General features: G+C 33.0%; 2 protein-coding genes across 6 annotated transcripts; one reads left to right on the forward strand and one right to left on the reverse strand.

Annotated features, from left to right (window-relative positions):
• Positions 1-58: 58 nt before the first annotated feature.
• Positions 59-4,738, forward strand: LOC148280570 (mitochondrial translation release factor in rescue). Of its 5 annotated transcripts, none has more exons than XM_088228186.1 (5): positions 406-585; positions 1,790-2,006; positions 2,375-2,541; positions 3,812-4,062; positions 4,342-4,738. In XM_088228186.1, the coding sequence occupies exons 3-5, from the start codon at positions 2,510-2,512 to the stop codon at positions 4,560-4,562; spliced, it is 504 nt and encodes a 167-aa protein (XP_088084312.1). In that variant the 5' UTR covers positions 406-585; positions 1,790-2,006; positions 2,375-2,509; the 3' UTR covers positions 4,563-4,738. The 5 variants fall into 5 exon arrangements, with proteins under 5 accessions (XP_088084310.1, XP_088084311.1, XP_088084312.1 ...); XM_088228187.1 differs by having other exon boundaries at positions 440-580; XM_088228184.1 differs by lacking the exon at positions 1,790-2,006 and having other exon boundaries at positions 59-413.
• A 2,939-nt stretch (positions 4,739-7,677) lies between these two features.
• rl (Mitogen-activated protein kinase rl) lies at positions 7,678-22,192 on the reverse strand. Its single transcript, XM_088228190.1, has 7 exons — positions 22,066-22,192; positions 20,111-20,221; positions 16,394-16,528; positions 14,714-14,830; positions 13,142-13,309; positions 8,301-8,489; positions 7,678-8,228 (listed from the first exon to the last, which is right to left on the reverse strand). The coding sequence occupies exons 2-7, from the start codon at positions 20,174-20,176 to the stop codon at positions 8,121-8,123; spliced, it is 783 nt and encodes a 260-aa protein (XP_088084316.1). The 5' UTR covers positions 20,177-20,221; positions 22,066-22,192; the 3' UTR covers positions 7,678-8,120.
• Positions 22,193-25,662: the final 3,470 nt, after the last annotated feature.

Genomic DNA, 25,662 nt, shown 5'->3' on the forward strand with positions numbered 1-25,662 from the left:
TAATCGAGTTATTCGTTTCTACATCACTACTTTTTCATTAATTTCGTCTATTTTTTTCATTCGAAGATAAATCTTTGGATAATATTGCCGCATATTTGTGTGTCGCATGCTGATGTTGGTTGTCTTGTTTCCATCAATTTCCTTATTCTATATTTCTTGTTTGCCTGATATTTGTCAAGCGAGATCTAGCGACGAGCTGTATTCTGATTTTTCACCAAAATATCAGTCTAAAAACTTTGTTGATAATTGCCAACTCGATTACAAAACGAAAAAATACAATTTAGTATCAATAATTCAACTTCTGGCGCCAGTACGTACGCCAACATCACGCCGAAACCAGACGACAACCATAAATATTTTTATTTGTTTTCGAAGAGATTCTTGAATACCAGCTTCACCGTCGCCAAAGCAAGGTAAATATTGTTGTCTCTGAGTCTTTGAAGTTTGCCGCAAGTTTTTATTTTTTATTACGGAAATATTGTATATATCAAACTCGAATATCGAAAGATAACTCAATCGTACAGTAGTATTAACGCATTTATATTTAGTATCGTCGTATCGTGTCTTTTATTTAATATGGGTGTGGTATGGTTTTACATTTTATTATTATGCGTTCCATTCTTAAGACTGGGTTTATGATCAGACTAAAATATAAATTCATTAAAATTTGCTATTCATATTTGATTTGCCTCTAAAACTTGTACTTTCTTAATAATTTACTAACGTTTTGATTTACCGAAGTAATTGTTTTGTCCACATAGATTGAGGTTATGTCACAATATTAAAAAAATATATATATAACACTTAGAACTCGATTTAATGTGACTTAGTCCAAATATTGTTATTCAAACACATTTTCTCAATTAATGATCTTTGTTGGTTTACAAAAATGAGTTAAATAAAAAGTTAACAGTGTGTTGCGTATGTTAATTGAAACTGATTGAAACCCCACTGAGAAGAGCACATGGAAATCTACATTTACAAGATTTATGACTTTCATTGACGGATTTAAGTAATCACTTTGTTGTTCTGTCTATATTTTATCTTCAAATAAATTCATAATTAAAGTAGATACATTTTTAAAAGATCCTCCGAATAAACACTCGGAAGTGCTTGTTCGGTAGGGGCCAGTTTTTCATTCCAGATTATTAATATCTTTTGCTCTCCTTTTTAAAAACGTTTACATTAATGTTTTCCAATAAATACAACGTAAAAGAAGCAAGAATATTAAATTACTTATTGATTTAAGTTAGTAGGTACACGTACAATGCATGTTTTAGATAATTAAATATACCAGACCAAAACAGAGATTTGATAAATCCTTATAGGTGAATTAATAACGAAGTGATATCATTGAGCATGAAGTGTCCGGGCGGGTGAAAACTACAGTTTTCGGTTTAAAATGAAACCAGATTTGTGGACTTTAATTATTATTTTTTTCATTACACTAAACATTTATACATACATATTGGTCATTCGCCGGTTATTCCACATGCTATCACAGTGATAAATTCCAGTTTGAGCAAACCAATTATGCGGAATCCCGTTATATTTTTTCTGAAAACGTCAAAGATGCCGCGTTCTACGTTAAATCAGGCGGATTCAAAAAACTAGTTGTCATAAATGTCGACCGTATTCTATCAAGGAAAAATAGTTCTTTTTTTAAAAAAGAAAGTTTTTTAATAATATGAAAATGTTTAAGATATACAAAAAAAAAATTAAAAAAACCATACATAAACTAATTTAACTTTAATTAAAATTAACTTTTCCCTTCAATAAATTTTTCCAGGAAGCTGAATTTTTAGAGCTAAGATAAATTTATTGGCAACATTGTCTAAAATATGTTTTTATCCATCAACATTTATTTCTTAAAAATGTTAATATATCTAGCTGAAGAATGAATAGTGTACTAGAAATTCCATATTGTAAAATGGGACTCGCGCGAAGACGCTCATTTTTTAGAGCTCCAAAACTGTTCAATGCATTCCTTAAGGATAAATATGATGGTGATTAATTATTTAATTTTTTTTCGATTAAAAAAAAAATATGTATAAAAAGAGCAAATTTAAATAGCTTCTTTTTAAAATGTATAGCATATACTTATTTATTGTTTTTTTCATTTTTATCAATAAACATTTATTTTTTAACATTAGCACTTCTAATTTTTCTTGATAACTATCGTATTCTTCAGTAGCCTTTAGTGAAATATTTTTTTTATATGTATACCCACACACAGGCCATGCCTTTGTGGGATTTTTTGTTTATGTGATGGTGTATTTTGTATTCGTAAAATTTATTGTAAAAACCAAAAAAAATATATTAAAAAAAGTATTCGGTACGCAGATGAAATTATAATATAATGTCTCTGTTGTAGTCGTAATGCCGAACAGACGTGATATACTGACCCTGTACAAACAGCTCCTACGCTACGGCCAGCAACTTCACCTTACTGACAAGCAATATTACCAACAGAGAATAGTCACAGAGTTTAAAAAAAATAAGGAACTGAATGATAAAGAAGACATCACCTTTAATTTTAAGGTAGGTACCTAAATACAGATGGCAAAAGTTTAAAAAAAAATATCATCGAGGGCGCTGGTGTTCTTATAGATTTCTTCTTGTGCTAACATTTAAAAAATAAAAGTACCGATGAAGAACATGCGACCTTATCCAAAACACGCCCCTCATAATTTGGTGCTTTCAGTATGAAAATCAGTTGTAATTATCTAATTTTTACCATTTTCTTCTCTTTTTGACACAGTAAATTTAGCTATAACTAGAGTTGCCAGCTATTTTAGAGTATTTCAGAACTGTGACCCAAAACCAAAATTCAATAAGTTGTTAGTTGTATAAAATAAATTTAAGAAGAAATGCAGTGGCAGAGAAATTTGATGGACAGGTATTTGAATATAGTTTTTCTGTCACTTTCTCGTATGTGCCTTCCCTGATATTGTGCAAAAAAGACAACTGCACATCATATTGATTATGCCTAACTAAAATTGACAAAATCGAGGTTTCGTTGTCCCATTTTTCGCACCCCAAAACTGAACTGATGTTGTTTTTGCTTAGAAAGTATCAGAATGAAATTTTCTGTATTAGTACCTTTTCTGTTTTTCTAAATTATTTATTATATATGTATACCGTGTGTTCGAAGACGGCAAATAAAACTGGGCGCTATTGAGGGTTTTTGGATGTTCCAAGCTTCTAAAAGAAACAATTTATCAAAAAATCAAAACGATAGGGACATGCCGATGGTAAATATCTATAATGTGTAAAAAAATCACTGCTCTGTGCCATATAATTCAGGGAGAAAATATGGAAATACGTTTGTATGATGATTTGTTTGTATGAGAAATGTCTGACCGCGTTTCCTCTCAAGCAATCCTTAATTAATTACACCTAATGTACGTTAAAATTATTTTGGTAGACAGATTTGTAGATGGATATCGTCATTCTTCTGCTCAGGAACATACGTAATTAATTATGCATGTCAATTTTTCTCTCTTTAATACAACATTTAGTCAAAGACGCTAGGATTATTTAATAGACTTCCTCAAATAATTATGTCGTTAGATAATTTAAAAAAAATGTTAACTTAGGTTAGTAAATATTAGTATACAATCACTTATTGACTTTTCTGTCCGCCGGTTTCGAGACTTACCCGTCTTTTCTTCAGGACCCTCACTACACCAACATGCAAATATTAAAATACACTTTCATCTTTACCATCATGACGAAATTATTGAATATATTATATACATAATCCGATACAGAGTACATTTTTTGTATTATCATGGTATAATACTTTTAGAAAGGACAGCAGTTACTTAACAAGGGACTGGTTCTCTAGTGAGGCCATGGAAACTCGGGCACTATCATCCTGGAGATACGTGCCTCGCTTGGTGTCGGGCTGGGCGCGTCACAAGCACACCGTAGACCGCTCCCTGGTCCCCGAGATCCAGGAGCGAGACTTGGAGGAAAAGTTTGTCCGAGGAAGTGGTCCCGGAGGCTCGGCCGTAAATAAGAATTCTAACTGTGTTGTTTTAACTCACAAACCCTCAGGTACATTTTCATCTCATTGCTCTCAAATTGACATAACTATCGCCAAATCTTAATTTTCCTACGATGAATTGTTATTTAAGCTTGTTATCTGTTCTTAACCTTCTGTTTACTCGAGCACTTTGAATAACAAAAATGCACGTGAGATAAAGCGCTGAAATTTTATTCAGATCAATTTTGATATTAAAATAATAAGTTCACCGCTCTTAAAATCTTCACATTCTGAAAAATTGCGGCTCGTTAGGTAAGCTAAAACAACAAAATATTTGTATAACATTCCAGGAATAGTGATAAAGTGCCACAGCAGCCGATCTCAGGATGACAACAGGAAAACTGCTCGGTTAAATCTTATTATCAAACTGGATGAACTTTACAATGGAGAAAACAGTATTGCCGCACAGAAAAAATCTATAGAAAAAAAGAAAAGTTTAGAATTAAATAGAAAGAGAGATAAATTACAATCTCTTAAGTTAGCATGGAAAGAAAGGGAGGGAATGGAATAAGTAAACGCAGTTTTATACATATAGATATTTTATTATTTGTACAATTAGTTCTCAATCCGGCTTCCCGACGGGTTTTGGACATAATCCCACATCATGTCGCAAGTTTCAATATAAAATTAAACTAATAACATTAAAATTTGTCGTAAGTATTATTTTGTAATAAACGTGAGACATGATTTGTCATTTTTATTTGATTTGGTATTTTCACCCTATGCAAGTATGATATATATAGTCAAATAATTTAGGACAGTAAAAACCTAAAAAGTGAACTTCAACCGATTTCAAAACATGTGGGAGCCCGATAATACCAAATACGTAAGTAGGTCCCCATTCTCCCTTAATCCAATGTCCGATGATTATTGTGATTTACACTGGAATTACAATTTTATTTTATTTGCAGTAAGAAACAGAATACAAAATGGAAAGGAGTTATATTAATGAATTTAAACGACTGAAATGAAAATATAAATAAGTTATTACATATATTATAAATATAATATATATGCGTGAACACCAAATACCTTAAGATATACTTAAAATTATTTACAAATAAAATATACAATAAATTTAGCTAACTAAACTTATATAAGGTTTAAAATATTGGCACAAAATCATTTGTAGAATAAATTTAATAATATAATCAATAATTGAAGCACTTACTTTGTAAATTTCCACGTTGAATGAATTTGTATATGTGAATTTGTTTTAATTTAATAGGTTTGAAGCGCCTTTGAATTTACTATTCATTTGTAATGTCGTCAAAATTTACTTGATATTTGAAATTACCAATCAGGAATATGATGCATAGTATATTTTAGTATTTATTCAATATGGTTGCACGATTGAGGCCAATAATTTTACACTGTCAACAACTATTCCTGTTAAAATAAGTTTGTTAAAAAATTAAACTCGATCAATTTACTGGACGAAAAATCCCTAAAGGTTGAGTATAAAAAATGATTTGTAAATCAAAATAATAAATGACAAATACAGATGGTCTTCGGCTTTCGTACAATTTGGCATTTTGCATATATTCTAGATTTTTATCGATATGTTTCACAAAAATGTGCCCACTTCCATATTTCGTCCTTGTCAATTCACAAAAAGTAGTGAGAAATTGAGAAGCGGCAGTGTCCATACAGGCAGAAAGAAATCAAGATCTCGTAAACTTGGATTTGAGATAAAAATGGAATAATTGTACCAATTGTTTTGCTTCAATCAGTTTGTATCCTCATTCTAAAGTTTAAGTTCATCAAAGTAATTCTAAAGTTACACTTCCATGTTTTTTTTTCATTGCTACCTTTGTTCAAATTTTAGAAACCGTGCGTGAAAGTCAATGACTGTTTGTAAATAACTTTGTTTTATTAAACCATACACATGAAATTATATTTCGGATACACAGAATTATCCATCATCAGGTGCATCATATGATGTAAGGTGGGGTGAAGTATTACTAAACAATGGGATATTTTAAATAAATTAAATGCTTAGAGAAATTTGAATTTTCACATTTAACTGTGGTGTCATAAAACAAAGTTTTCCTTATCGACCATCGATCGTGTTATATATGTTGAAACAATAAACGGTATCAAATAAAGCGATTGTTTCACATTTATACAGTAGTACAAGTACAAGAATAATTTCTCCATTGAGTAAGTATGGAAATTTCACCCAAAATAAGAAAGCTAAAATGTCAGTATCCTTACAACTAGGGAATAGAAATATGTATTATTTAAGAAAGGGTATAAGGGAAACAAATGTCTTTTGCTAATCGGAACGGTAAATAAGAGATTAAAAGTAGAATAACAGCCTTATTATGAAGAGAAAACTAACAAAGAGTCCTTCTATAACTGAACTGTTTGCTCTCACGTGAAATTATATTATTCTATCATATATCCGCCGCATATGTAATAAATTTCTGTTACTTAACCGTCTTAACATTAAATGCAATAGAAACATTTTCGGTATGGGAAAAGAAGCAACCTAATGTGTTTTGTATGTTCCGATACAAAGAGGGGTGTTTGATATTTACATAAAACTGTGTAAATATGCAACGAAAGAAAGACACGTACTTATCATTACTCAACAGCCACTGTCACACTCTTCCCTCCTTACATTGTGTTAACAAATACAATTTACAGGAGTAATGGCATTCTAAGTAGATCCAACATTCAAAAGTTCAACATTTTCACAGATATGGTGTCCGCCTTATAAAGAAAAAGTGAATCACAGCTTACTTTATGTTGTCTATAATATAATACCAATAACCGATACTTATCTGTCCACCCTCCGCCGTGGACTGTGGACTGACGAGTCTCCCTCCGAGTGGAATACAAACCGAGATGTCTACACTTTGTACATGATTAAATCTACACAAGCATCGGTCATAGTAGTAACAAGTCAGAGTCGACCGTCTGTAACCGTCATTACGACTGTTCTTGTGACAATGGAAAATTAAGAAAGTAATGCGTCTGCACGGGTGTTCTATTACAAAACAATGAAAACCCTTAAATACACTATAACTCTGATAACAATGACGTATAACGATACTATAGAATAAACACCTCGCTTAAAATATGAGGATTTTTAATAACATTCATATTAAATATTCTCGAGTTATAGAATGTATTATCTCAGTGCTGAGATACACATCCGAGATAAATAGCAATTGGAGATCAAAAAGTGCAGGAATCATTTAAATTTGCATAGAAATATCATAAAATATTAACAGCGAGCAAAATATTTGTACAGCATAAAACATTCATATTTAAAAGATATGTTAATTATGTGCACTGAGTTTACAATACGAAATATATCTCGCAACCTCAGAAATGATGTATCGTGTATTGATAGTTAACTATTTAGCTCCACAGATTAGTACAGTGCACAGTTTTACTGACTCAGGGGATAAAAGAACAATATATTGTAAATTTTTTATCATTAACATTCTATTAAAATATTCTACTATCCTGTTTGATTTACGTATGATATCATAATTTAAAAAAATTAAATAAAATCACTCTTCCCAAAGAAAGGTTTACATTCACAAATTCATACTATTCATTCAAAAAGTAAATCAATTTCATTTTGCACATGCATAGTAATTTAAATTGTATTTCTTTTATCGACGGAAACAATTTGAAATTGATCTTTTGAAGCTTTTGTACATTACATAATTGAATATTAGTTCACCTTCTTCGTTTGGGTATTTTTAAAACTCTTTTGTGCTGTGACATTTTATTTTATACAACAAGAGTTACGTCACCCGAAGTACATAATATGTATGTATATTAATGGGGATGACACATTATTACTATTAAACTGCTATCGTTTAATCACAATCATCTTATCGATTAACTTATAGAGCTAACTACTTCCCGAACGACATCCGAGAGGAAGAACCACCACAGTATAATGAATGGGTTCGTGGGATTTTATCTTAGTAATAAAACGCCAAGAAGTATAAGAAAAGAGAATAATACTAAATAAAAGTAAAAGAAAAATACTAAATGAATCAATGCCACACCAGTACAACTAGATCAAGTGTACTGGAGTAAACTATGTCTGCCTGAAGAGCAGGGTCTCTTCGAATATGTACTTCTTCAGGGTTTCCTTGGGCAGGTCGTCCAGCTCCATCGCGAAACGGAAAGGCTCCTCCGCCACTGGCTGAAAGGAAAAGGGAGACGTGAGTAGTGGGCACACGAGGGAATGGGGTTACATCCGCGGAACAGTACGCACCTCGTCATTAGGTTCGTAGTACTGCTCCAGGTAAGGGTGTGCCAGAGCCTGCTCCACAGTGGCACGGCGGTGCGGGTTGAAGGTCAGCATGCGCTCCAGCAGGTCGAGGGCCCGGGGGTCAGCCGAGGGGAACAGTCGCGTCCACGGCACGCGAGGCTTGAAGGGCAGCGACTCGAGGTAGCCGCGAGCCTGAGAATCGAATTCAGAACATTGTTAAAATGGCTACGGGTATAAAGGGGTGCATGTCACTAGAGTATCGTATAGTGAGGAACTTCAGCCCTATGGAAATTGTCTGCAAAAAATGTTTTCTTGCGAGCCGTAAAAATTAGAATGTACAGCCAAGTTTCTTGAAAATGTACAAAAAATAAATAAAAACAAACTACTTTGAAGGACGTCACTAGTTCATATGAATCAACCAATGATAAGAGAGCTGTGAAAGATATTCAGTTTACTTACTGTCAACGGACCAATCGGCGGAACTGACTGAGAATATTCGAAAGAGAACCTCTGACGTCACATGCGAAGTAATTTCAGAAATACAAAACTTAAAAAAATCGTAGCGCTGATAATACGACATATAAAAATAAAAATAAATATTTTTGGCTTAGTTTAATAGTCTATTAACAAATAAAAATTATTAAAAAAACCACTGAACTTCTTCATTCTAAAGTGCTATTAGGTAAAAAAGTACATGTGACTTATATCGAAATTGCCTTTAACAACATGGAAATACCAAATATGACAAGAAATACTTTTGTACAGCTTAACCTAATTCATTTTTTAATTTAAGCATTTGAAGTATATCATAAAATAGTGCCTAAAATTGTATGTTAAAGAATTAAGTAAATAAGGAACTTTAAACGGCTCCTCTGCACAATCAGCTAATAGGGACTTGTACCTCTTTACCTAAATGCCACAGATATGCTAATACGACTATGTTGTGCTCTGTTTGATGTATGGCTCTTATCTTTTGTTTGGACAGATGTTATAATAGGTGAGGGGGGTTAACGCGGGCTCGTGATCTGATGTCAATATTTTGAGTTTTCTAATTGGAATTGCCTTTCTTAATCTCGTAGCAGGCGAATAAACCAAAATACACGACCACTGTCACAACGGGTGATCGCTGATTAGTAGGGATAGTCAAATTTATCATATGAGGGTATTATTTGCAAACACGGCTCGTTCCCAGAAACATAATTTATGGTAAAATCATAGAATTATAATAGTCCAGAAACCGCATCAAACTGAGGGCTGACTAAGTTTTACGTTTTGGCCATTAGTTACTCTGTAGACATCGCTTAGTACGCAAGTGCCGATTTCAATTCAATTAATTCAACAATGTTTGAGTATGTTCGAATGCTTGCAGACTGGCTGGATTTCCTCCCTAGGGGGTTATCCATATTTAAATTTATTTCAACAGAGAGGGAAAACATTGTTGATAAGGGAATATGGAAGTCTAGGCATTTACAGGGCTTATGACCTGTCATTGGCTGGTTTAAGTGGCCACTTTCAACGCTGTGTAACATTCACCATTCTGCCCATGTTTAAACATCCACATTTCCTCAACTCTTCCATCTGTTGACTTTTGTGAAGTAAAGGAGCTGAAACCTTCATTATGTGGGTGAGATTCATCCGGCTGAACCAAATCACCTACTAGGCAACGCCTGAAAACAATTTTCCAATTTTTATACTTCTTCTTTTACCAGGTAGTTGATTCAACAATGTTTGAGTATGTTCAAATGCTTGCAGACCGGCTGGATTTCCTCCCTAGGGAGTTATTCATGTTTAAATTTATTTCAACAGAGAGGGAAAACATTGTTGATAAGGGAATTGGCTCAACGACAGGTCATAAGCCATGTAAATGCCTAGACTTCCATATTCCCTTATCAACAATGTTTTCCCTCTGTTGAAATAAATTTAAATACAATTGTGCCATGTTGTAATGTAATATATTTATTTAGATAGTTGTACAAATTAAATTTGGACACCTAGTTATACCTTAGTGTTGTGTCGTTTGTAAGTGTTCAAATAATGCTGGGATTAAAAGGGAATACGGTGGAATCACATTTCATGTGTAAGAATTCACAAATAATATTATTTAAGAATTCAATTATTTTACCATCTGTCAGATTGTTCAAGAAAACAAGGTAGACATATTGTTCGTATTGCCAGGGCAGTTGAATTTTTTACCCGGCTTTCTATTAATAAGCCTTAGTATAATATTAAATGGTATTAATTTACTTAATTACTAAATTATTATTTAATGATTTTTATACATTTGCCTAATAAAAGTACCTTTTTTTTTATAGTCCATTCAGTTAAATGTTTTTTTTTTGGTAAAACATGACACAAAATTATCTTATACTCGTGTTACGATAATATATTGTTCACGGTCTGGCATTACGCGGCCACTTCACAAATGCGCGATGCCAGGTAGGGAGGGGCATATGACAGACTTTTGGACACAGTACGATGTCTGCAAACTTGGTTCTACGGGCCTTCAGGTATATTATAATTCTATGGGCAAAATGCTACGTATTCAATATAATCCTGATTTACTTGATATTCTTGGTTAATTGGTACCATTGGGTATTTAAAATTGGAATAAAAATTTATTCAATAATTTCTGCATAAATAAAGTCAATTTTGAAAGTGACATACAGAATGATCCGTTTTTGCAACTAAGCAGTTTGGATTAAGCCGCCTTTGTAAGTATGTATCCAAATGACAAACCACTCCTATGTCTGTCGGCCTCATGGTGTAATGGTCAGCGTGTTTGCCTGCCATGCAATAGGTCTCTGGTTCGATTCCCGACATGGTTGACATGAAATATTTATGTAAAGTGGTGTTTTTACACTAGAATATTTCATAGTCCCTGGACTTGTACCTAAAGCGTAAGACTGATCATCTTGCCTTCATGTAACAAAAAAGATCAAGATACGCCGCGATTGGTGTACCAATGCAGTGCCCTATGCACCATTAGGTGCGGAAACGGAATGATAATGAATATTTTTGTTTTTTTTATTGGTTAACATTTTATAAAAAGGTTTTAAAAAATCAATTTTGTAATAAGTGATTGATGATAATTAGTAAAATATTAGGGGCGTATTGTAAAATTGCATAGTTTTAAAAAAAATTGATTCAATAGTTAATAGTAAAGCTGATTTACTATGTTAAATGTTTCTGAAAGTTGGAAAAGGAAAGAAAGAAAATACAAACATCATCATCATTCCATGTCCACTCCCTAGTTGGAGCATATGGTATCCATAAAGAGCCTCCATGCATCTCTGTCGGCTGTCAACTCCTTGAGTCCTCCCAAGTTAAGTTGTCGTCCCGAAGTTCTGACATAAACTGCCAGCGAACCGTCAGCAGTGGACGTCGAGAACCTGATGCCTTGTAAAGTAAACAAGCGTGGTTAAGGCTTTCAGGAGGCATCCGCAGTATATGGCCTAGCCAACTGTATCGGCTCCGCTTGACCGCAGTTGTCACCGGAGTTTGCTGCGTCCATTCTCTTATTACCTCATTCCTCACAAAGGCAAACCACCGCACACCCAAGATTCTTCTGAGACACCTATTCTCAATTTTTTTCGAGTTTTCCTATTTTGGGCCCTAGTGAGGTGCCACGATTCGCATCCGTAGAGGAGAACAGGTGTTATGCAGGCGTTATATAGGCGGCATTTGGTTTTCACTGAGTAAATATCCGATCTCCAGACAGCCTTCATATTGTTAAATGTAGCGCCAGGGGATTTTGAGCATCAAGGCATGAAGTATTACACAGTACATATTGATTTTTAAACCCATGCATGCGGAGTACCTATTAAGCTTATCTACAGTGACCTGAAGACCCCCGACTGAATCGTCAATTATTACCGCATCATCGGCATACTCTAGGTTGCAGAGTTTTTGGGAGGGGGAGATGGATAGTCCTCGATCTAGTGGAAACAACTTTTTAAGGATGAAGGATTATAAAAAGGAACGGTGCAAGGACACAACCTTGGCGAACTCCAATGGTGACCTCAAACCAATCTGTGACAACATCATTAATTCTGATTCAGCATTTGCTACTTGAGTGAAGGGCTTTAATAAGTTTGATTAGTTTTATAGGCATCCCATATGCTTCCATCCCATATGCTCGGCATCCCATATGATCCGCACATGACATACTAGGTAGGAAACCCGCCTGGTTCTCTCTTAATACTCGCATAATGGGTGAGGACCCATTAAAATTACAAATATGATAAAAAAATTAATCACTAATTTCTTAAATTTTTAATCTTTTAACTCGAAAAGTTGTATGAAAGCCTTGATTTTTATGATTACTGTTTACCATACGCCTTCGATGTATCTGCTTAGGAGTACAATATTTTAATCAAAAAAGGTCTTGTACGGTTGTATTTTTCACATTAAAAAATAAGGCATGAAAATACAGAAAATAGTTTATTTTCATGTAGGAATATTGAAAATGTTCATTTTTATGACTGCATTTTGGTACTGTTGGTAATTGTTTTGAGAGATAAATTGGAAAAGGACGGATTTGAAAGTTTCACAATATTTTGAGTTTATATTTGTACAGGTTTCAAATTCAATTAAAAAAGTATTATTTTCATTATTTTTTTTTTATAAAACTACATTCGAGGTTCATTTTTCAAGAATATTGGAACGAGCCGTGTTTGCAAATAATACCCTCGTATACACTAGGATATGCTGACGGCGATAGGGGTATTGAAAGCAGTAAATGTAAATCTTTGAGAAAAAACAATAATGCGTAGAACACATCGGATAAGGGTTTGCATAAACGGTTCACACAGTTTCATGCTGTATGTTCTGTTCCATTTGTTTACCTTCTCATTGATGATACACTCCAAGTCCTCCTGGCTCGGGGAACCGAGAACGCCGAGGATATGGTTGAGCTGGTCGAGGTAATGCTTCCCCGGGAAAATGGGGCGGTTGGACAACATCTCGGCCAGAATACATCCAACGGACCAGATGTCGATAGACTTGGTGTAGCCCTGGAAGGAAGGTGACAAATATTACTACGTATTTCCTCGTTAATTAAAATCATTTTATTCTAATAAATTTTATTTGGAATAATTTTTTCTAAATTTAGTTATGGAAAGAAAACTTTGTATAAATTTTACTTATATTGTACTGTAAAAATCAGTCAAAAGATGGTTTATGATTGGTGCAATTTCAGTTAATGTCAAGAGTCAATTTTCTTAGATTTTTACAGCCGCTCAGATGCATAACCCTGATGATAGAAGCTGCAATATAATCCGGAAAAGAATGTCAACGACATTGGCATAATAACTCACTCTGCATTAATATTATTTATTTACATACATAAGGTTATTGTACATTATTTGAGACAATAAGTCCCAACTTTATAGGACTAAAAGTCCTGTGTTGAGATGGGACGAGCAATTATATGAAACAGACACATGAGTATATCACCACAAATATAGGATTAGAAACATAAAAAATGATTATAAAAATATATTAAAAAAAACATATATACGGCACATGAATATGGTAAACAGTAAACTCAAGCATTTGGAAAATCATCAAAGAGTTTCCTACTAAAATTTCTTCCACTAAGGAAAATCCAGTCCTTACTCCTTATTATGTACACAACCGTAAAGGAAATAAAAAAAAACTATTTTATTAGATATAAACACATCAGACCCCTTAGCATGTGATGCCTTCGTTTCATAAGTTATTTCGTATCCCATATATCGATCTCACTTCGTATTTCGTTCTTGTTTTCGCTCCGTACGAATGAACACTCTGTGACTCTTGTGCTAGCTTCTCAACTTCGAAAAGTGCACAGTTAAAAAAAACAATTTTGTTTAGGAATAACCCGCCAAACCTCTATTTTAGAGGCTTGTCAGCAGGGGGGAAAGAGGGGATATGGAAGGAGGTAGTGAAAAATACACCACAACACCAAGACCAATTGAGAAAAAAATATTTCATGGATTTTTTCTTGCAACCGGCGACAATTGAACCCGCGATGCCAGTTTCACAGTCGGCCGTCCAACCAACTGCGTCACGACGCCTGTCTATGTATTTTCAAAGATATACTTCTCCTTGCTTTTTTTTTACTTGTTCTAACTTTTTGATTTTTATACACACTTATCGATTTAGAAAATATTGTGTTATAATGTAATATATAAACTCTTTTTTTCCTTTTTGTTTACTTAATATTTGAAGTGTTTATTCCCACTCATTGCGTATTAAAAATAAAATTTAAATTGGAATATTGTTTAAATTAGTAAATTAAATTGTAATAAGTATTACACTAAAATTTTCAGTAACATTTTTCATGTAGTTTTCCATCCCGACATGGAACAATACGAGTCAATTTACAGTATGATTAACAAGTTGGTGTTGCATGTGTCAAGGTTGGAATGACTCACCTTGGAGTTGAGCATGATCTCCGGAGCTCGGTACCAGCGTGTGGCCACATACTCCGTGAGGAATCCCGTATGGTCGTGATCAGGATCGGCAACCCGCGCCAGACCAAAGTCACAAATCTAAAAAATACATCCAACTTCAAACTACTAAACATGTTACTATAATACTAATAAGTCAATGCCATGTCAGCCTTATTATTGATTTGTAAAAAAAAAATAAAAATGGCAGCCATTCCGAATATCATTATTTCTGTACCTTAAAGCTGAAATGCTGGAAGTCACATTTGGTAAATTGTTCAGGAGAGCGGTTTGAAGTTGTAAACCTGTTTCAAATGTATCTCCCGAGGTAAAAACACAATTTATTGCTGATTTTTGGATTTATAGGCTTTTGATAAGAATATAAGAAAAAAAACATTTAAAATATGGACTATCAAATAACTATGGGACTTCAATGGTTTTTGTTCTAACCGCCCGGCCCGCGCCCCAATCCCTCTTTGGACTTGAGTATGAAAAGTAATGTAGAATATTGAATAAAAAACAATGTACATATTTATAAAAATTTTTTTAGTCAAAAACATTTTAAAGTAAATTAAAACATTAATTATTTATGAAAACAACAGGTAAATATAAATTTAATGACATGATATGAATAGCAATAAAACAGTAATTGAAAGTAAACAGTATGTGATAAAAAGCAAAGTAAAATTATGAAATTAACGGCAAAGTAAAATTATGAAATTAACGGCAAAATAAATGACATAATGGTTAGGTATGGTTGATTATGACAATAAGACTTAATCTTGTGCAAAATTCCTCGCTCCGTCAGAGGTAGTTTGTTATAAAAATTGTGGAATTTATTCGGTATCCACTGTTTTAATACCAGCAAACCATTGAATTTTGCTGAAAGCATGAGTATTATTACTGCACTACTGGTGTTTAGAACAAGCTATTTCAGTAGTGGTATACCGGAGGACTCCAATGTTTTTAGCATTAATAGAATCTGAATATATGAACAAAATGACATTCATAACTCAATTTTGCAAAAAATGTGACTTTCAGCTTTAAGGTACAGATTTTAAGATTTGAAATTTAAAAAAATTAATTAATAGGGCCACGAAACTCTGAATGTTTTCGTAAGAATAAAAAAGAATTCTTGGAACTCTATTCTCACTTTATTGAATGCACCCACCGCAGTGTTTTTAAAAAATGTAGTTAAATGAAATACTTAGTTCTTATTATTTACTAAAATATTTTAATTTTTAGAAAATTTCCTAGTAAAAAATAACTTGCGCTGGAAAAATAGGTAGAACCTCGGACTTTTGATCTGTGAGTCCACAACACTACCATAGGACCGAAACCTGGTTCTCAATCATTTTTGTCATATAAAGGTTAGATGATCAGCCTTACGTGTCGGGTATAGTGTCCGTCTAGGGACTATGAAGTACTAAGAGTAAAAACACCTTTTAAAATAAATGTTCAGTGTCAACAAATTTGGGAATTAAACCAGTGTCCTCTGCATGGCGGGCGAATGTGCTGACCACGAGACGGACTGTGGAAAAATGCACATTCCTCTTTACTTCTCTAAAGCTACAGTAACAAGTATGGCTAATTAAAGCCTCTTTAACATGAGTGAGACTTGGCAGTGCTTTTGAGCTCCTGTTCCTGTTAAAGGAAATGACGAACCTTTAGGTCGCAGGTAGTGTTGAGGAGTAGATTGGAAGGCTTCAGGTCTCGGTGGAGGACATTTGCGGAGTGTATGTACTTCAATCCTCGCAGGATTTGGTACAGGAAGTAACAAATGTGGTCGTTGCTCAGTTTCTGAAAAGTATAATGAAAATCTTTTAACATAAACAAATCACCAGTGCATAATCAAATAAATTTTACACTTATTTGTTTATAAATTTGTATAAAACACTTAATTTTTTTAATTACACTTCGACCGGTTTCGAGGTTACTACCTCATTGTCAGGAATTAAACTAACTTATAATTACACGCATTGCTATTAATATAATAAAATATTGTATGAAAGAGACAGAAAATTGAAAGAAAGAGAGAGAAAGAAGAAAAAATAAATCATAACGGGAATAGTTTTAAAAGAGTTATGATTTATTTTATCTTCTTTCTCTCTCTTTCTTTCAATTTTCTGTCTCTTTCATACAATATTTTATTATATTAATAGCAACGCGTGTAATTATAAGTTAGTTTAATTCCTGACGATGAGGTAGTAACCTCGAAACCGGTCGAAGTGTAATTAAAAAAATTAAGTGGTGTATACAAATTTATAAACAAATAAGTGTAAAATGTCATTCCACAAAGTGAAAAATGTTTTTGATAACAATAATAAATAAATTATAATTTAATTCACAACTTTGTGTATTTTTCAATATGAAGACCTCACTTTGAACAGTTAGTAAATACAATGTAAAAAAAATAATATAAATGACAACTGAGTTCTGAATTGGGAAATATATATGTTTTTTAATATTTTAAAATTAATAAGGGTCTATGAAACGCCGTAGAGTAAAGAATATTTATTTTCTACTTAGTAGCATAAAAAATATTTTTAAATTTGTAATTTTTAACTCTTGCGAAAACGGTCCATTGCATTTTGAACTTTGATTGTGACTGTTTAAATTTAAATAGAACGTCGTCACGAATCTTGACATCCCAATTATCTAGACCAAACGTGTCGCGTTTTTGTAGGGACATATTTTTTAATAGTTTATTTTTAAAGTTATATATGAAAACATTTCTCCACAACATCCATATTGGTTTTGAAAAGTTACAGTTATTTTTCCTAATTCCATTTCAAATTTTTTTATCGGCATTTATTTGTAGTATGTGATATTTCTCAATTACAATGAGATTTAAAATTTGCATAATTTTTTTTGTTACTTTTATCGGTTACATAAAATTAATTCTCCTCTAAATTCATCAAACCCCATATTCGTTTATATTTTTCCGTATTTGTCATCACTTCCACCGCCAGTATTGACACACTGGAGACAAGTTACTGAATCACCGGCAAAATGGACCCCATGATCAGAAATGAAATTACTATTGGCTGTTTTGTTATAATTGATAGCAACTCTTTGTCTTAAACTTTCTCATCTTCTACTTCTACATCTATTTTATATATGTATATCTATTTAGTACAATACAGTTAAAAGTTTATGCAATAATTTATTTTTTTATCATTTTTAGAAGTTGGAAATAGATTGGTTGAATTTGAGTTATTATTACTTATAGGGAAAATTGTTTCTATATTCGTTCTAATATATTCTATATTTGTTGGACCCCTAGAACACATTAATAACGAATATAACTTACTGTTCTTAAAAATAAAAAAAATCTTTGATTATTGAAAAATATTTACGAGTACATGAAAATAACATTTTTATATGTAGAGACCGGAAAATTTCGCGATCGCGATAAAACGAAAAATAACGCGAAATTCGACAGTTTTAAGCGAATAACGCGTAATTTGATGTTTTTTTTAAAATAACGCGAAATTCGGTGTTTTTTGAAAATAACGCGAAATTCGGTGTTTTTGTAAAATAACAAGCTCAGCAAGCTTTGAACAGCCATAAAATATTTCGAAGAATATTTTAAGCTGCTAATTTCACACTCGTTTCTATGCGTCATTCTATGGAATCTTAGCTAGATTCGAATTGGAGGCCATATTTTTTTTTATAACTGTCATATTGTGTTATGTGCCGATTCTGCTGAATATGACGATATCTTGGAAATGAAAGGATTCTTGTGAAAAATATATTCATGGTGTGAAACATAGGAAAAATGACGAGAAGAATTCAGCTTGCACTTCAAAGCAATCTTATAAATAAAAGATGTAACCAGAAGACAGGACGCTGTTACGGAATTGGCTAGACACGACTGAAACATTTATCAAAGCCAACATACGTTCGGAAAAACTCGATGATCCGCATATCAGAGCCTGGATTGACAAATATATGCAAGGTATTTGATTTATTAATTATTTATTTTATTCTGAGAAAAACATCTATTTTTAATGTTATTTTACCGATTGTGATAACCTAACTATTTTTGACACATATTTATAAAGTGGTAAAAATACGACATTCAACATTTTGCCTGTAATTTATATAGTACGCAGTGAATTTGTTTCGTAAACTTAACTGATCAAAACAATTTCCAAAGCCACAACTTTTACAAACACTATTATAATTTCAAGATTAACGCCGAATGAAAACATTTGAAAGTAGACTTAAAAAATTGTCGAAAATACAGTTTTTCCTTTTTCAGTTTACAATTGTTTTTTTTTCAGGTGCTGGAGATTTGCTGTGCACAAAAACATTTCAGCGCCCTTGAGGTGATTTTCACTAAATGGCGCTTTGGCATAATTAAGGGAGAAATATCTCGGAATTGTAGCTGCCGACAGAGTTTGCAAAGTGAAAGAAGTTTTACAAAAAAAAAATTGATTTGTTTTGCGACGAAACTACCGATTCTTCAGGCCGTTATGTGTTCGCCATCTTATTTAGAATTAATACAAGTCCTGAAGAGGTAAAACTGTTGTGGCAGGGGTAAAATTTTTAGAGTCAGCCAACGCTACAAATTGTGTCAGGGCTAAAATAGATGCCCTGAAAGACTACAATATTGAGTTTAAAAATGTGAAGAGTGTAGTGACAGATTCAGCGTGTTACATTACTAAATGTTTTGAAGGTGGTTTTGGGTGACCATCTTTTGCATGCGCATTGCACACATATTCCGCGTTTTATGTCATATTTGTATTCAGTTTTAAAAAATATATATTACCAGTCAGTTTATATTCAGTGTTTTTAATGTTGTATTATTGTAAAATAAATATTTTAATGCAAAAAACAACCCCATTGACTTTTATTACAAAACCGTGTACTCAAATTGGTTCTAAAAAATAACACCGCCAGTTTTAAAAAAATACACCGCCTTTGGCAAAAAATAGCACAGCTTTTCACAAATAATAATACCGCTGTTTTCTGGTCTCTACTTCTATCTATTTATTTAATATGTAATATATTTTCTTTTCTAACTTTGTATACTTTGTGGAAATCTGTTATTAGTCGGAGTTTATACACTATATCTGTTTGTTTACTATAAATATGTATGTAGAACTGTTGATTTCTCAAATAAAATAAAAATAATTATTTTATGTCTTTTTCACTTTCACACCGTAGATTTAATAATATATTTTAGATTTAGTGGCCATGCCTATGTGGGATTTTAGTAATAAGAAATGTACTAAAATGTAAATAAATAAATAATAGTATTGAGAGAAAAAGTAAAATAAATGGCTCCCAAAACTGAAATACTCGGGAAAATCATAAGAACACAAAAAACCTGTCCATGAACAAAAAGAAAAAAATATGAATATAGAATATTACCTGTGTTTTTAACAATTTGTAAAGGTCTGTCTCCATTAAGCACTGTACGATATACACATCTTTCATTTGGTCTATTGTCACAGCCCTCAGTATGTCTCTGATGTCAATAATCTGGGAACATTAAAGTTTGCACACATTTTTTAGGTATATCTGATAATACAATAATGAATAAAAATGCACACTTAAAAAATGATTAAAAAATAATTAGGCGAAGAAAGGGCTACAATCAAAAAATCTCCGTAATAAATAGATTCCGAGTTCGGGAAATTTTTTACCCTTTTAATATTTTATTCATATCTTAAATAATGCTTCATCTAGTTACACTAATATTTTTATAAGGAACAGATGATCACTTTTGAGGCTGTAGTCTGGTAAAACGAACGAAAACGATAAGGGCAGGTCTGAAGGTCATAAAAACGTAAATAAGATGTTGATAAATTAAATATTACAACCAGAATTATCATCTTTAAAAAAAAAAGAGAACAATACTACTGATACCATCACGCTATTTCCCCGTAGGGGTAGGCAGAGAGAATGGACCGCCACACACGTTTATCCTGGCATACATTCCTAGCTTCTTCCACATTCATACATCTTGTCATATATGCCCTTCGGTTCTGTCTGCTTTTGGCATGACCAAACTGAAGGTTTTGGTTTATCTGATGATGCCACGTCTTCCTTGGTCGTCTTCGTCTCACGTTACCGTTCATTTTCTATAAAGAATACGATTCTATAAAAAAGGTTTCAACTGAAGTATTTCAATATATTTTTAAAAGTATTACCGAAGGCATAATTTTACATAGAAATAAAAGAAAATGTCACAAAAATGTATGTGATTTAAAATGCTTGTATATCTTTTCAAAATTAAAATTTGACTTCGGCCACTTTCATGTTCAAGTTATTACAACCAATTTTTGATCAATACTTAGTCTTTATTGAGATCCCAGATACCTAAGTTTAGTCTAAATTTAAAATGGCGAAATATATTAGTTACATAAAACTTTTAAGCATATTTTTGGATAAAAATACCTTTAAAAATTATTGTTTTTATCTAATTTATTTGTTTTTATATTTTTATTATTGCGCGATTGAAAAAAAAACATTCGTTTTAAAATGGCAAAATCGTATGATTTCCTCATTTTGCGTTCGTTTTACCAGACTACAGCCTTAAGCTTCAGATAGCTGTCCAGGAAAACTAAAATACTATTTATTGAAGATTTTTCATATTAACTTTGTCGGGTATCAAACTTGCGCCCTTATTTGTTTATTTGTTTAAATTTAATGTTGTGCACACAGTGCTATGTTAATATAAATCTAGACAATATTACGAACAAAAAATAAACCTAACACAGCACCAATTACGTACACAACACCTATCTACCTTATGAAACAACTATCTAACAGTACAACAAGATGTAAGAAAAATTTGTGCTTTGTGTGAATTTACTAGCGATTGTGTTTTTATTGTTGTGAGTATGAAATGTAGTGCGTGGAGTGATGTGGTGTTTATGTAGTGTGTATTCTGGTAGTAACTAGTTTAGTATTGATTGTTTCTGTTTATTTTCAAAGAGGCTAAATGATACTAATATAACAGTAACTTTAAACTTTGAAGTAGGGCACACATAAGCAAATTCCCTTATGTGCTCCAATAATAACAATAATAATATTAGTAATACTAAACATTAAAATCTATAAGACTCAGCTTCCGTTTGTAGCAGAGAGCTGAGTCGTTAAAGATGTCTAAATCGTACATCTTCTCAATTTTAGAAAAGTTACTAACTGCTCTTCCTAAGAGCGAATTTTGAGCTGCTCTGGTGTTGCATTTGTTGTAGCTCAGTAATACAGTTATATATAGTAGCAAAGAACGCTTATCGCTACACCACCAAGAGGATCTTACCAAACATAACAAATATATATATATATATATATATATATTAGCTTCTCATATGACTTACATTTTCATGTTTAAACCGGGTCAATATCTTTATTTCCCTGAGGGTTCTCTGGCAATATGTCTGGTGCTCGAATGGAGAGATCTTCTTGATGGCCACTTTGGACTTCTTCTCATTGTCAAACGCAGACCTGCAACAACCGAAGATAAATATGCATATTAGTACAACCAACAGGTGGGACAGATATTATTGTTTCAAATTTACATATTATATGTACTTCACAGGTTTAATTTTGATCAAAGTATTAGTTTAGGAAGTCAGTGCGCAGTGTGCAGAGTAAAATTATTCATATCTGGTTCAACGAGACTAGATTGTTCAAATTAAAAACGTCATTGTACGAATGGACATTACGGACGATGGAACATCACCACTAAAGTATACTTTATTTTTCCACCTTGACAACAAAACAGTTGTGTTCCGAAACCGGTGGGATTATTAATTTCGATTTGGTGATTTTACATAAAATAAATACGTAGAATTAATTATACACTCTTTTGTTTTCACAAGACTAAATTTCTAGTTCAAGTTTTTTCAACACTAATAAATAATTGCGAGATATTGGATACGAATAATTGTTTTTAATGCAGATTTTTAAAGTAATTCTTGACTTAAGTCAATAATATTTTTTAATGTTGTATAGGTTCAGATTATGTCCCTAAGACATTTATTCAGTGAAAACCAAATGCTGCCTATATAACGCCCGCACAACACCTATTTTCCTCTACGGGTGCAAATCGTTGCATCTCACTAGGGCCAAAAATAGCAATACTGAGTTTTGAGAAAAGGCGTCTCAGAAGAATCTCGGGTGTGCAGTGGCTGGAGTTTGTGAGGAATAAAGGAACGGACGCAGCAAACTCTAGTGACGCCATCACGCCGAGGCGATACGGTCGGCTGGACCTCGGGTGCCTCCTGAGAACCTTAACCACGCTTGCCTGCTTTACAAGGCGTCAGGTTTTCGACGTCCTGGACGTCCGCTGCTGACTGTTGGCAGTTCGTGGCAGAAGTGCGGGACGTGAACATTACTCGGGAGGATGTACAGTAGCTGACAGAGTTGCCTGGAGACTCTTTGTGGACACCAAATGCTCTAACTGGGGAGCGGACATGGAATAACGATAGGTTCATACGTGTTAAACACGCATAATATGGTTTCACGAGCGCATTACGGGCGCCATCTGTTTTATTTTTGAGAAGTTAGATCACCACATTATTACCTTGTTAAAGGCAATAATTATTTCAATTTGGTTCGGAGTTCCGACACGTTTAACACCCGATTTACTACAACCAAACACCGTAAAACGTTCTTGCACGCAAATGTCAATAAAGCTGTGTTATTTTAAGTACGTATAAAGCTTAGGGTACCTGCGAGCTTTTTGTATAGCCGTGTATCGTTTATATTTAATGACGACATCCGATTTGCGGTTACTGTTTCGTAGAAAGAGAGAAAAACAGATCGTCATGATGCGATAATTCTAAGGGATACCGATACTCTCGCCGGAATCAGGGATTAAAGGGATATTCGTTTCAAAATATGTGGGCCGAGATTGAAACTAGATTTTCGACGAGAAAAACAATATTAAACCAGGTAAAACTCTTTCGAAAACGCTTATTTTATAAATCCGATAAAGGAAAAATCTCAAAACAGGATTAGGAATTATGATAAAATGAAGAGTATTTATACCAGTTTTTCGGAGTGGATTTAAAATTATATCCTGAATTTTCATAATGGATTATATTTTCATATCATAAATTCATATTCCCCGAGGCCACAAATCTACGGAGTTTTTAGTGGAAATTGCTTTTCCAGACATAATAATATACATTATATTTACTATGGCGTTAGTACCAAGAAAAAACAATAAAAAATATAGATCGTCTTAATTTATATTTATCACATTGTATATGTCCCGCCGAATAGTTAAATCGCCCACTCAACAGAGCGGCTAGGCTGTTCATTAAATGCCGGCATTCATCCGAATGGCTAGGCCGTTCGTTGAATGAATTAAGATAACTCGACGTTCAATGTGTTGGCTGGCTGTAAGCTAGCTATGGAAATGGCCGAACAAAAAGCCGCCGGGTTAGGTTAGGATAGGTTGGGTTAAGTATATTAAGTTAAGTTAAGGATTAATTACTAAGTCAAATGAAGGATTAAGTTAAGTAAAACACTTTTTTTTAAATTATTAAACTTAAACCAACCAAACCTAACCTCACATAACAAAATAAATATATAAAAACGATAATTATTGTTGTATTAAAATTAAAGAGGGTAAGCGACGTTCATTCAACGAACGGCCTAGCCATTCAGTTGAATTCCGACATTTAATAAACGGTCTAGCCGCTCAGTTCAGTGTATAATAATATTCAGCCTCTAAAAAAAGACAAAAGCTACTACGAGTATACATATAAAACTAACACCATATTTTACACACATCACTCCGTAAACCACACTCCTTATTCGCAACAATGAAGATACCAATACAAATTAATAGTCACGTGTTATACAGTCATATTCTCGTCACATTTTGCTGTCCTGTACAGAATTTATATTATACTAGCTTACCCGACAGACGTTGTCCTGCCCGAACGTCGGCTTGCCTTGGAAAAATACTTTTCATTTATAAGTAGGTACTTGTTTATGGTTAAATTTCAAAACATGAAATAAATATTTTTTCCAAATATGGCATTCATTTTGCAAACGTCAAACTCCGGTCTTCTCACCAACAGAGGGATGTACTAAGGGTGTACTTATGTAGGAATACGATTTTTAAAAATGTATTGAATTTATTATTATTTTAGTATTACCAAAAATCCAGTAAAAAGAAATAAATGGGTAGAAATTATAAGGAATTTAAGGAAATAATCTGATTGAGATCCACAAAAAACAAATACTGTACGTAAACATTAAAAAACAAATTTTTTGTATAAACAAAAAAAACAACATTTTTCCATTTTTTTGTAAATGCATTCTCCTCGATGGCAACCCTGGTAGATCGATGAATAAAACATTTATGCTCCTTACTTTTTTTTTACAAATTAGGTTGAAGATTTTAATTTCTACAAACACGCACAGCGCAAAGATCTATATTTCTCTGAAAACCGCACGTAAATCGGTTAAGCCGTTTAGGAGGAGTACCGTGACATCACATGTACAGAGGAATTATACATATAAAGATATTGTATTATACCAATATAGCACTGTGTGCACAACAATAAATATAAATATTTAGTAAAAAAACATGTAAAGTTTGCTTTAATGATGACGAGTTTTATTTTCCATGCCCGGGGTGGGGTATATTTACCTTTGTTCGCTGGATGTAATAGGAGCAGGCATGTTAGTTGAGACATTTCGTACTTTTTATAATTTATGCCTTTGATAAAAACACACACGGAGACATAATTACCTCCATCCCTCGAGAGGGGGAGGGCGCAGTGCTTAAAATAATTTAGCCTCGAGTTCTAAATCACATTTTGCGAACGTTGATACTTGGAAATGAGAAATAAATAATATGGATGAAGCTTCTGCAGAAAGTAAATTCTCGTTTAAGTGCTTTTCTCCCAGTTTCCAGTTTCGTTATCTCGTACATTATTCCGAGAATTAAAACT

This window comes from Micrasema longulum, unplaced genomic scaffold (genome assembly GCF_059751315.1).
Source record: "Micrasema longulum isolate JH-2025_06_02 unplaced genomic scaffold, ASM5975131v1 h1tg000569l, whole genome shotgun sequence".
Taxonomy (NCBI): Eukaryota; Metazoa; Arthropoda; class Insecta; order Trichoptera; family Brachycentridae; genus Micrasema; species Micrasema longulum.

Bases quoted from the DNA above. Each gene is read 5' to 3' on its own strand.
- LOC148280570 (XM_088228184.1), top strand. From the start codon at position 2,510: ATGATAAAGAAGACATCACCTTTAATTTTAAG. The intron at 2,542-3,811 runs GTAGGTACCTAA...TAATACTTTTAG, and splicing joins ACATCACCTTTAATTTTAAG to AAAGGACAGCAGTTACTTAA. The intron at 4,063-4,341 runs GTACATTTTCAT...ATAACATTCCAG, and splicing joins TTTAACTCACAAACCCTCAG to GAATAGTGATAAAGTGCCAC.
- rl (XM_088228190.1), bottom strand. From the start codon at position 20,176: ATGAAAGATGTGTATATCGTACAGTGCTTAATGGAGACAGACCTTTAC. The intron at 14,831-16,393 runs GTTCGTCATTTC...TGTATTTTTTAG, and splicing joins ACACTACCTGCGACCTAAAG to ATTTGTGACTTTGGTCTGGC. The intron at 13,310-14,713 runs GTGAGTCATTCC...CCTTCCTTCCAG, and splicing joins AGATCATGCTCAACTCCAAG to GGCTACACCAAGTCTATCGA.